This window comes from Balaenoptera physalus (assembly GCF_965194825.1).
Source record: "Balaenoptera physalus genome assembly, chromosome: 21".
Classification (NCBI taxonomy): domain Eukaryota; kingdom Metazoa; phylum Chordata; class Mammalia; order Artiodactyla; family Balaenopteridae; genus Balaenoptera; species Balaenoptera physalus.
In genome coordinates this window covers 30,304,355-30,317,238 of record NC_138902.1, presented here as the reverse complement: position 1 = coordinate 30,317,238, position 12,884 = coordinate 30,304,355, and the positions used below count along the sequence as shown (strand labels likewise).

General features: G+C 39.9%; 1 protein-coding gene across 6 annotated transcripts in view; it reads right to left on the bottom strand.

Moving 5' to 3' along the window:
- Positions 1-1,522: 1,522 nt before the first annotated feature.
- The window catches only part of FAT1 (FAT atypical cadherin 1), a 123,878-nt gene continuing 112,516 nt past the window's right edge, over positions 1,523-12,884 (bottom strand). For 2 of the 6 annotated variants that reach the window (XM_082444444.1, XM_082444445.1), the window contains exons 23-28: positions 12,169-12,322; positions 11,905-12,015; positions 9,798-10,429; positions 8,953-9,090; positions 3,989-4,024; positions 1,523-2,956 (exon numbers count right to left, since the gene is read on the bottom strand). In XM_082444444.1, coding sequence (XP_082300570.1) covers positions 2,328-2,956; positions 3,989-4,024; positions 8,953-9,090; positions 9,798-10,429; positions 11,905-12,015; positions 12,169-12,322 — 1,700 coding nt within the window. In that variant the 3' untranslated portion in view covers positions 1,523-2,327. Of the gene's footprint in view, positions 2,957-3,988; positions 4,025-4,060; positions 6,449-8,376; positions 8,430-8,952; positions 9,091-9,797; positions 10,430-11,904; positions 12,016-12,168; positions 12,323-12,884 lie in introns of those variants that run through there. The other 4 variants (XR_014258257.1, XM_082444446.1, XM_082444448.1 and 1 more) reach the window with 4 other exon arrangements.

The following is a 12,884-nucleotide window of genomic DNA, read 5'->3' as shown; positions in this document are numbered from 1 at the left end:
CTCTGGAGAAATAGATTCTTGAAGTAAAAGACCTATAGATATCAGCAATGGTCATCTACTAGTTTTCACCATGTCCTAAGAGGCACTTTATAAATCCATGAGAGGCCACACTTGTTTCCCCTCTTTTCTTCAACCTTCTTAACCTTGGGGCCTTTATACTAGCTCTTCTGCCAGGAATGCTGGTGCACCAGGTGGCCCCGTGGCCTCATTCTCCCTTATCAACTTCAGGTGTTTATTCAAATGCCAGCTTGCCATTGAGGTCTTCAGTTTTCACCTCCCATCCCCCATCCACGCCATCACTTTCCTTCCCCAATACCAATTTTTCTCCTCAGCACTCATCACTCCATACTCTGCTATGTAATATCTTATTGATTCACCACCTCCCCCTGCCACCTACCCTCCCCCCATGTAAAATCCAAGGAGACAGAGAATTTTTGTCCATACAGAACAATACTAAGTGACCAAAAATATTTTTTTGAATAAATTAATAAAATAGTCACAAATTCTAAAAAATAAGTAAAAGAAAAATTAAGGCAATTAAGAAAATGAGAAAGTTGCAAAGTAAATGGAAATAAACATCACATATTACTTAGCTCTGTGGTGAATATTTACATCATCAAAACAATGAAAACACTATGTGTGAATTAAACCAAAAAGTAAGGTGTAACTAAGGGGAGGATAATAAGAGCAATGGAGGTTTACAGGTTACATGATCTTCTGCAATTCCTAAAATTAGTGACTCAAGAAGTAACAATACATACACTTAAAAATCTGAAAGGAAAAATGAGAAAACGGCTTAAAGAGTTGTAAGTGGTTATAGCAGAGTGCCTGAGTTTGCTGTTTTTGGTTATACGTATTTTAGCTCTCTTTGATGTTTAAACTCTGTATATATATCGTTTAATAAAATAACGAAGGCATTTTACCTAAAGGGAAACTGTGTCTTTGCAAAGTTCTAAGAACGCTTGATTCTGTGTAATTCCTATCACAGTGGCTGGCACATGGTCTGTACTGAACAAATATTTGTGGGATGGAGAGATGATTTTGACTGTAAATACACATGGAAGATAGCTTCTGAGTTTCACGTTAAATCCTACAGAAGTGTGTGTTCTTTGACAACAGAAAGATAGAATACTTCATAAAATGCTTTGTTTTTGATATAAATCATGGGATAAAACCATAGATGCGTTGCAATTATCGCCAAGAAATAGCAATAAAATAAAAAATGCATAAGAAAAGTTTTCTTGAAGTTTTAGTTAGAAAATACTTATTATATAAAAGTGCTGTTTGCCTCTATACCTATAGTTTTGAGCAGTAGCATGTAGCTATATACTGCCACCTAGTGGCAACATCTGTAAGTACAGTCTAGTTTTGGCAACTGCAAAGAAACTCTTCATATTTAAGCCGAAAAAAGCTATATCCATCCTTCTATCCATCCGTCCATCCAATCCTTCTTTCTCAATTCATTAACTGAATCCTGAACAGGAGTATAAATACGGAGGAAGAACAGGCAGTAAAGCTAAAGTATTTTATTAATAATTTATTGTCAGTAAGAAAGACTGGCTAATGGTAGTTTTCAGTAAAAACCTTTACAAGACCATTGCATCACAAATATACAGACACTATAAAAACTGTGTCATGGTGGTTTTGGTTCTAAACAGTCTGCAGAAGGTCCCCATTACACTTTCCAATAATGAAAAATCTTTATAATTCTAAAATACAGCAACCCATTTAAGACATGTCCATGTACGGGATCTGTCCTCATCCTATATACAGATAGAAATGAATGATTATACTGAAATGTATTAACGAAACGTCATACTTCAGTTGAAAAGGACACAGAGTGAAACCCTGGTTATATTAAAAAATCAGGGTGCTAGGTAATGACACTAACACCACCAAAATTCGGTCAAAAACAAATGCACAAAGTATCTTGAAAATCTAGTTAAAACTATGAAAAAATCAAATCTGTACATAAAATTTACAAAAAAAAAAGACAGGAAAATTAAAATAATCAAATCTATATAAATACATGAATCATGCTAACAAGATAGTAGGACTGATTTTCGTTTCATTATTTTAACACAGACAAATGTAAATACAAAAAGATGCTCAGAAACGGCACAGCCGACGTAAACCTCACCCAAAGACAGAAGGTCAGGACGCTGGAAATGGCTACCAGGTCACAAGGCGCGGGGTTCAGTGCAGCCATGCCCGTTTCAGCTCGCCGAAAAAAGCGCTTAAGCACTGCTGCAAAGAACAATGCAGGAGATCACCGACAGAATCTCTAGGTTCATTACGGTTCAGGCACTTCGGGGGGAGTCTGAGCGTCAGACCTCCGTATGCTGTTGAGAATCGAGTGGCGGGATCGTCACCTCTTCGAAGTGGCCGTCATCTCCACTCTCGTAGTCACTCATCATGACCTCAGACTCGGCTTCACAGCACGCGGACACGTCAGAGCAGGAAGCTGTGGAGGCGTACACGGACACGGGCCTGTTCTCTACAGCGGAGGCATCAAAGCTCCTCTGATATCCCGGAGGGTAAGGGGCGTAGGGTTCTCTGCGAGCACTGTTCTCACCAGGGCCTGCCTTTTGAGGTTCAGACATATCGGCAGGATAGAAATTGGGCAGATACTGATTCAAGTTGAACCTCTGCCGGCTTCTCGATGAAGAGCCCAGGCTCCCTGCAGCGGGCATGTCTCTGGGAGGGTGTATGGATTCAAACTGGTCACTGAATTCTGGAGGTAAGGGTGGCAGCTCGTCAGGCACGGGGAAGTCCTCTGGCGGGGGTGGGAAGTCGCTCTCAATGTCGTAGCCTCCAGGGTAATAGTCTGTATCGATGGCGTTCGGATCTGCTGAGTACAGGGGCGTCTGCTCATCAATCACCTCATAATTGGGGAACTCTTGTATATCTGGCAGAGGAACACTTGGCATCCAATCTGATGTGTCCCAGTGATACCCTTGGTAGAAAAGAAAACAGATTTCAACGTGTTTTCCTCCCAAGAGTGTGTGCCATGGAAAAAGGGCTCAGTGTATGCAACACACACAGGTGCAAAGGCATTCCCACGCACAGAGGATCAACATTCTGGAAACCCTTGGTCTCTGCTTTGAAGACATCCTCCCATCCCGAACCACTTTTGAGAACCTCTATGAATTAGGCTCTGCTCCTAAAATGTGGACTTACAGTTTTATGTAAGCACCTAACATTCAAGTGTTAGGTGCTTACATAAAGAAATGGAAGTTTTAACAGAAGCAGGACGCTAGCATCTAGATACATGCACTTCTCTTCAAATGATTCCAATCATCCTTTCAGCTTTCCTCCTGTAATTTAGAACCCACTGCTCTTTAGAAAGAAGAGTATTAGTTCAGTCTTAGGACATTGGTAAAGAAATTTTGTCCTTTCAGAAAGAAGTCTCTATTTAGTAAAATATTAAATGTCACTTGATCTGCACTACTTGTCGTTAAAAAAAAAATACTAATTAATGTGAGCCTTTAAATGAAAGCAATCTTTAGCATGCTAAAATTTAAAAAATAAATTTCCTTTATAATAACATTATAAGTTTAATATTAAAAATAGTACTATTTTTCATTAGCCCTAAGAAAAACAATGAACTATATTAATAGTGACATATCAAAGCATGCCTCCAAATCAAACAAAATGCAATTAAACATTGAAAAATGTAACACAATTTTTGATAAACTACAATTTTTGTTACTTTAAAAAGGACTAAGGATCATTTTCAACTATATATTATAAAAGTATAATTATTTTAAAAAACCCTCCCAATTTGGGGGTAGTCCCCCCACCCCCCCAGGATTTTTGAAATCCTTTAGCAGACGGGCGAAGGTGAGGCAGTCGCGTTTAGAATGCAGGGCACAAACAACTATGCACTAGTTACTGCGCAAACACATGAAGCAAGTCAGCACTGGGTCGAACCTCCGCCAATTTGTTTTAGTGAATTATCAGTGAACAACTGGCATGCATAAGTCACCTCTTGATTTGCTGAGGTCAGGAGCGGCAAAAGACTCTTTTGGTTGCAGAGTAGAGAGAAAAGAAAACATTTGTAATTAAAAGAGAAGGACGGCTGAAAAAGGCAATAAAGATAAGTACATAACACAATATAAACTGTTTATAAAGGCCCAGTCAGCCATGTACCATGCCTCTAAGCCATTATCTATGAAAATTCCAAATGGTGAGAAATTTGTGTAGCACAAATAAAATGGGACGTGGGAGTGGAGGGAAAAGATGAGTGATGACGAAGTAGGGACTGTGCCTGGAAACTCAGGATTTTACTTTCTTTCCCTTGTTTCTGGCAAGCTAATCCTGAAAACACAAAATTTTGTTAGGAGTAACTGAAAGTCTATAGGCTCTAATAAAATGTAAACTGGTAAGGAATTTAAATGATACCCTCACGTTACTGAGAAATATTATGAAAGGCTCGGTCACATCAGGTCCCTTAGGTGATAACCCAAATACAAAAGCCACAGTGACACAAGAGACACATACTTTCCAGCACAGCAAGGCCTTCACATGGCCATTAAATTCAGAGAAACCATGAATGCACTTAGACACTTATAAACAGCCAAGAGAAACTCTCTCCAAACCTTGCCCATTTTGAATACGATTTTATACCTACGTTGTCCACCTTTCCCTGGAGACACCTTAGCTGCCTGTAACCCTGAGCCCACCCATCCACTTGCTCTTTCAGGGTCCTCATTTTGCATGCGGAACTCCAGCATGGAACAGAGAGAGTCAGTGTGAATCACATGACCCTGGGCAGGTTGCTTACCCTGGCTAAGCTTCAGGCTCTTATCTTTGAAATGGGGGTGGAAATCCCTTACTTATTTGGAGGATTAAATCAGATAATGTAGGTCAAGCACTAACTGTTGGCGATCATCATGATTCTTATTATTGTGGAAGTAAGAATCATGGTGATTAGTGACTTTCTAAACAAGGCCAATGCTTTCTGTGCATTCAATGATGTTCTTGAAAAATCCTTGTGATAAAATAATTTGGAACAAAGAAGATTTGACGGTTCTCTTCTAGGAATTTAAATCAAAAACTGAAAAAACTGTGGTGATTCTAAAACATGAATAAGCCAGTATTTAGCTAACATGTATCTATAGAATTATTCTAAAAAGCCTGCTAAAAATGTAGTAGTTTCTTTTTAAAAAGAGGATTGACAATTTTTGTTACTAAATAGGCATTCAATAATTCTTAAATTTAAACTAGCTTTCAATTTTAAACTCAATTAATATTTAATATGCCCAAAATATTTTTCAATGAAAGAGATTGCAATGAAAGAACCATTCAAATTTTGCTTCTTTAAACTGTCAATATTTAAAATATTAGAATTTCATCATGGGAAAACTAAAATTCAGTAGACAAAATATAGATCACCTTCTGACTCACCAAGCAAAGACATGGTACTTCTTAGGAAAGTAAGTGTAAGGCTCATCAGTAACTGTAATTAGTAAACACGGAAACCTCACTCCTGCCCCATCCCATCAAACTTGGCTTGAAACCATCCTTCTCTCACCTAAATCTTGGCAACACATATGTCCTAGCAAAAAGGATCCCCTAAGCTTTATGTACTCTTGGTGGTCTATGCCAGGAGTTCTCAAAGTGCGATCCTTAGACCAGTAACACCAGAATTAACTGGGGGCTGGCTGGAAATGCAAATTCTCAGGGCCACATCCAGACCTCCTCAATCAGAAACCTTGGTGCTGGGGCCTAACAATTAGGGTTTTCACAAGCTCTACGGTGATCTGACTTATAGTTTGAAAATGCCTGTGCAGTTTGCATGTGATTACCTGAATTTTAGTGTATAATAAAGGGCTAATTTAATTTAAAATAATTTAAGGCAGGTATTTCCTATAATTTTGACCAGATAAAGCTTCCTATTCAATGATTTTCACTCAACCAAATATAAAAATATACCTTCTTATCATGTTCTATAATTTTCCTTGACCATATCTCAGGGAAAATCCAAAAAGGAAGAGTCAGTTATAGTTAATTATAAAAGCTGTGTGTTATTTAGTTTTACTCCTATTCATATGAAGAGAATTTTTTATATTAAAATTTTTTTTAGATAGAATTACTTCTAACTTCTTAATATTGTGCCATGTAAAGGCAGCTGTCCAAGACCCTACAGGTGACTTCTGGCATCTGTGTAAATTCACTGTAAATGGCAAAAAGTAACAAAGACTACAGACACACATATGTAACAATTTTGCAATATATCTGGATTATTAATGTACACACCTGCACAAATAAAAGTATTCAACCTCCTCAGAACCATAACATAAGGACTTTGTACAACACTACAGTAGGCAAAAGCACACAACTCCAGGGACTGTCACACAAACACTGAGCACACGCACGACTATACCTTCTTTAGTCACCGTGTCAACTACGGCATTGACAAGGTGTATTACAGTCACTATGGAAGCTTGTAAAAAGGTACAGAAGGAGTACATTAGGAAAATCTTCAGTTAGTCAGGAGACAGTGCATTAAACAGCATTTCTTTATAGTATATAATTTCTACCTCATAGCTTTAAAAATGTGACTACTTTAACATAGCTATATAATAATGTATGACCCTTGCACTCTGTTCCTTATATGTCTCAGAGATTTTTCTAATCAAGCTATATATTTGTTATTATTAATCAAAGGAACAGAGTAACCATATGATACTGTAATTTAGGAAAAAAATTTTTAGCCATAAATTTGTGTCACAATTACAATTATGAATCAAGTTATGACAAAACAATCCTTATTTTATACATCCCATGGGCAAAAGATTTCATATTCAAAGAGGCAAATACTTGCTAAGCCAATTTTCTGGGTCCATTTAATAAACTCATATTCTTCCCAGGAAAAGAAATTAAGAGCTACATAATAAGGTAAAATATGCAATATAAAAATAAAAACGGCTTTGTCTCTGTTCTACGTACTCCCACCCCAATTTTCTTGTCTTTTTGCAGACGAGTTAACAGCTGGTGAGCCAACATACAGCAGAGAAATGCAGACTGTCTTCCTGGCTGTTTCCTGTGTAAATTCCCTTTCATTTGTTTTCCCTTTCAATTGTTTTCAAGCATCTATGCCAAAATAAATAAGTATGCATGTAATAGGCAGAAGGATGGCCCTCAAAGATGTACACATCCTAATCCTGGGAACCTGTGAATATGTTACTATCCTCGGCAAAAGAGACTTTGCTAATATGATTAAGTTGAAGATCCTGAGATGAAGGGATTTTCCTCTATTATCTGTGCAGGCCCAGTGTAATCACAAGGGTTCTTAAACGGGGAGCAACTTTCCCAGCTGTGGCTGGAGGGAGCTGTGACTAGAGCAGAATGGCCAGGAGGTGCACTGCTGTTGTCTTTGAGGGATGGAAGAGTTAAGCCATGAGCCAAGGAACGGGGGCAGCCTCTAGAAGCTGGAAAAGGTGCAGGAAAGGGATTCTCCCCTGGAGTCTCCAGAAAGGAGACAACCCTGCTGACATCTTAAATTTAGCCTACTGAGACAAGCGTCAGATTTCTGAGCTACAGAACTGTTCCAAATTTATCTTGTCTTAAGCCACTATGTAATCTATTACAACAGCCTTAGAAAACTAAAAATACAATTTAAATACACTCTTAATATAGACTTTAACTTTATGACTGATAATGATTAAAATTATGATAAAGATGAAAATACAGACACTCCTGGAAAATGTATTTTTTCCCACATTGTATTATCTGGCAATTAATTTTCATAACTAATTTGACCAGAGCTTATTAAAGCTATTTAAGAGTATTAAGAATGATGTTTCAGTGAAAAAAACTAGGAAAAGAAAGAAAATGCTGAGAAAATTCTGAGGTTTACGAAGAGCATTTAAGGACAAAGATATAAATTATTACATAAATCAGCAACTCTAATGTTTTAGAATTAAACCTAATGAAAGAAAGAATTCTACTTTGTTGTTGGTTTAATAAGCAGAGTTATGTCCATATACTTCATCACTGGATAATAAACACAGGTGTACCTTGATATCATATATAACACGCTTAAGGTGATTCAGGAATGAATGGAACGTACTTATGGCCATCCTTAGTTTAGAAAGGCCTCTTCAGTGTATTATAGGCTATTTACTCTGGATTCACAGACAATTCAGTTTACACATGGCATTTTCACACAAAAAAATTACTAATTCTGACATTCAAAAATTTCCACTAGAAACTCACTTTTTTGTATTTCTGAATATTGACAGTTTTCTCTACTGGTATGTGCTCATATGGTAAAGCTGGTTATCAATGCGATTTACCCTCAGGTAAACAAAACTGGCATCAATGATCCCACCGTCAAGCCTTCTTCATTAGAAATATAATCAAACTTACTAGCAATCTCTGAAACTGTGCTCTCAGTCAGTATGCTCTGATCCAAATGGGAGCTGAGGCCGCAGGGGAGTTGGGGGAAGAGACAAATAAAACCTTGTAATACCGCAGGTGCTGCCGAGGTTGCATGTTTCAGACTATGGCTTCTCCTCTTAGGGCTGTGAGGGTGTAAGCATGTGTGTGCGCGGGGTATGCTCAAGGAAGCTGTTACAAGGGTTTTTAAAAAATCCACATAACTTCTATAATAGTCACTGTTGTGGAAAAAGGTCAAAGTGAAATTAACCAATCAGACAGACATTATCTTTCAATTAATTATATTTTCTTCCTTATTACTGATCAGTTGCTACAGTTCCAATACCTAAGTAAGCACTAAGAACATTTTAAACGTTTTCCCTGGTTGGAAGTTCATGCAAGGCTGTCCAAGGTACTGTCTAACTGTGGTCCGAAGTGAAATGTGAAGACCATGTGCAACCAAACCAGGGGCACTGGGTGCGTCTACCTTATTGTGCTGCGTCGCGTGAGTGGGGCTGTGGACGGCGAGCAGGGGAACCCGAGCATCTCAGATGCGCGTTCACTCACCGTTGTCGTCACACGACTCCGACTGGAACGAGCTCAGGGACTGCACTTCACACAGGCTCTCCCGGGCACTGTACGCGTGAGAGGGCGTCTCCTCCAGCGGCTTCTTGGAGAGACAGGGATCGAGAGCCACGACTTTAGCTGAGAGGAGGAGACGACAGACAAACCGTTACACCCCGTGAAGGCAGAGACTCTGCTTTCCTCCCTGCTGTATCCTGACGCAAAGCGAGCGTGACCCACAGACTGCCTGGGATTTGTTTAGTGAAAGAACATCAAAAGAAAGAACCAGAAACATCTGGAAAACAAAACCAAAAACCTACAAGTATAGCTTGCAGACTCACAGAATAGAAATTCGCAAAAAACCTGCCAGTGGATACCATTAGACAACCTGGGGAATTAAAATTTTATTTGAAAATGGTACCTATAGCTTTTTTCAAAGCATCAAATATATGTCAGGCCACTTAAATACTGTCACTTCCTCTGGCCACATTAGAAAAAAAATCCTACTACGCAAATGCCCTCCCAATTTTTTTGTCATAAAAGTCCCTCTAAATTATAGTTGAGAACCCACATCAATTACAAAGATAAAATGATCTTTCCAGATTAACTGGAACACGACTAGATTCAATTCCTAAATTAAAATGACATCGCAGCCACAGTGCTCAGCCAGGGCTGGGGCATCAGGAAAAGCTTTCCAGTCGTCCCAGAGCTCTACAGAGTCTGAACACATTCACCACTAACAAAGACTCTGCAGTTTGATCTGAACCACCAGAAGCTCTGGCAGAACTTGTAATCTCTCTGTCCATCGCTCAGCTACATTTTATCAAGATTTACAAAGTCGTTCTTACTATCATAGTCGAAGTCCCAGTTCGGCTTCTGGATTGAGTCGCTGTCAGAAGGAGAGTTTGAAGGAGGCGGCGGAGGCAGGTTTGGGGCCACGCTGCAGACGGCCACGGCTTTCCGGTGTCCGTGCACAGACTCGGGGTTAAAGGTGCTGAATTCGGGGTGCTCGGGTATAGCCGATCCTTCGAAGGAGTTTCGGTCAAGGTTGTTTCTAGAGTCGCTTGGAATGCTTGGAGTGTAGGAGATAGGACGGACAGGCACCTGGGGTGGTACGTCGGAGTACATGTTCTTATTTAGCTTTGAGTCAAAATACGGTCTTTGCAAGAAAGCTGCGCTGGGTCCCAACTGTTTGTCCTCAGGTTTGGGCTGGTGTTTCTTCTTTCGACTGATCATCTTGCGGCAGAAGACAAACAGCAGCACCAGTAGAAAGATGCCCGCTATGAAAACCACGATGCCGATCCCCTCAGCCAGGCCGATGTCCCAGGGGGTTGACACGTACTGGTTCGGGGTGACGTCCTCACAGTGCCTTCCTCTGTACTCACGGCTGCAGTTACAGTGGTAGGAGCCATGTGTGTTCTCACAAAGGGCTCCATTTCGGCAGGGGTTGCCAGCACATTCGTCAATGTCACTCTGACACCTGCCAAGACAGCCCAGATTGAGGAGAGGCCTTTGCAACAGGAGCCAGAACGTGCCAGGCCTATGACTCTTAGAGACTAACGGCTAATTCCTCCTTAATAAGATCCACCCAAAACAGAACCAAATGTATGACACCCAAAAATACACTACGGACAGCAATAACTACACAAAAAACCTTTCGTGGAGTAATGAATCATTTGATTCCATACTCTGTACATTTGGGAGATAAACATTATGCCAAGTCAATCTTTAACTGCCAGTTTTCTAAGGATTCAACAGATTACTAAATCAAACTCATAGGCTAAACCTCAGTTTGTCTTGATTTCTGATCCAGAAATTTAGAATGTGCATGATAAATGGATTTCAAGAGACTAGGTTAAATTTCTCAGAAAATGTTCCTGTTTGGAAAAATGACAGTTCCATAAAGCATGTAAAAAGGCTAGACAAGTCTGTCTTCTGTTTTTATATGCTTCTCCCTGTTGAAAATCTCCCTCAGACCCTCACCCTTACGGACTCGTCCGCATACAATCCCCTCACCCCCGCCGCCCGGCCGCCCGCCTTCCCAAACGGGCATATTCTGCACCTGCGCAGATCCACCTGCCACGTCTAACCCTTCCTCTTTTGACAAAATGTATCTGCTTAACATCCCCTGTACTCACCTAGCATTACAATTTTGACTACTGAGACATTTTTGTTAAATATATTGAGTATTGTCTAGAATTAAAGTAGACTCACAAATGAAAACCATGTGACTGATGGCAAAGTTCAAGACCACAACCACTACTAGAGCAAAACCTTATGTGAATCTCTGCAGGCAGGTCGTGCTTCAAGCCTTCTAACAAGACTGATATGATGGTGAAGGCTTTTCTACATGTACAGCACTAGGCACTTACAAGTAACAAGCACTGAGTAAGACTTCACCAATTTGGTTTAAAAACTAAGGTGAAATGGCATCTGGAACTAAAAGCCACTTCTTTCAAGGTCAACAACAGGCACCTTAGTGCCTCGTTTTCTTCACCTGGAAAATAACTATCACCTCTCAGGATTATGGAAGGCTCACAGAAGATACTGAGAGAGTGGAAAAAGATTTTAGATGCTACATAAATGATGAAAAAATGTCATCACTCTCATAGATAGGTAACAACTCCATGGGTGTCTGCTTTAAAAAATACAATCTTACTCATTCTGCAGTTACTTCTGCAAGCACCCATACATTCTTTGTTCATAAATAATGTTTTTAAAGTATAGAAGCATTATATATTTAAAGCATATAATATTTCAAGCATTACAATATTATATTCATTTGCTCAGTATTTTCTTAAAGAATGAAAAGATAAATTATACAAGGAGCCATTATGAGCTCTGAATTCAAATCCTGAAGCAACATGGTCCAAATTAATGAAGTCTTGTTGCATCTGCTGATCACTGGGAAACTATAGAGAGGTGCAAATACAAATCTTGAAAGAAGCCAGTTACCTTTCTCCCCTAAAACCTGAGTCACACTGACAGACAGCACCATCCAAACTGTCAAAACATGTTCCACCATTTTTACAGGGTTCATCTTTGCAGTAGGGACTAAGCTGGCACCTAAAGAACAAGGAAAAAATAAACATAAACCTAATACTCCTACTGTAAACAAATACAGCAAAACGGTAACAAATGAATGTATTTTACACACATGATTACATTAGAAACGTTAATGTTAAAATTAACTATGAAAGCTAAGAAAAATCTACATACCTCTGACCAGTATATAATCCTCTACATTGACAAAGGAAGTCTCCATTGTCCACAATGCAGGTGCCACCGTACAGGCAGGGGTTGGAGGAACACGGGTTGACGCCCACCTCACAATAGGTCCCTACGTACAAGGGACTGCATTTGCAGTAATAACCTAAATCAGCAAAAGGGAACAAAAAGTCCTATCATTCAGTAGCTCAAAAAATAAGTCTCAGTATCTTCGTTTTTACTTTTAAGTTTAGGTGAAGATTTAGCTCTCTAAGACCTGTAAAACCTAGTAAAATTCCCATTCCCTCTGGGTAAAAAGTTGTCTACTGCTGGTATCACCAAAACACAAAGAACTGAAGAGAGAACTCATAACCAGCTCCAGTTCACCATAATTTACGAGGGGTCCAAGGCCTTCTGGAAAACCACTCCTACTCCCACCTAGAGCGAGCAAGGCTAGCAGTCCCCTTGCTGGGCCACTGGATAAAAGGAGGCCTCAAGAAGAACTACGTGGAACCAGTTCTAACCCCCGGGTCAGTGTCCGTGTGGCCGGAGAGGAGTTCGAGGTCAGCAGTAGTTTCCTGTGGCTACTGGTGCAGAATGAGATGTGTTTGGAAACACGAAGCAGCGCGGCTGCAGCTCAGCGGGAGAGAAACCGTCCCCTCCAGCCACTGCTGGGGTGCATTCAAAATCCCGCTCCGCTAGAGCACCACGTATGCTACTCAGATCCC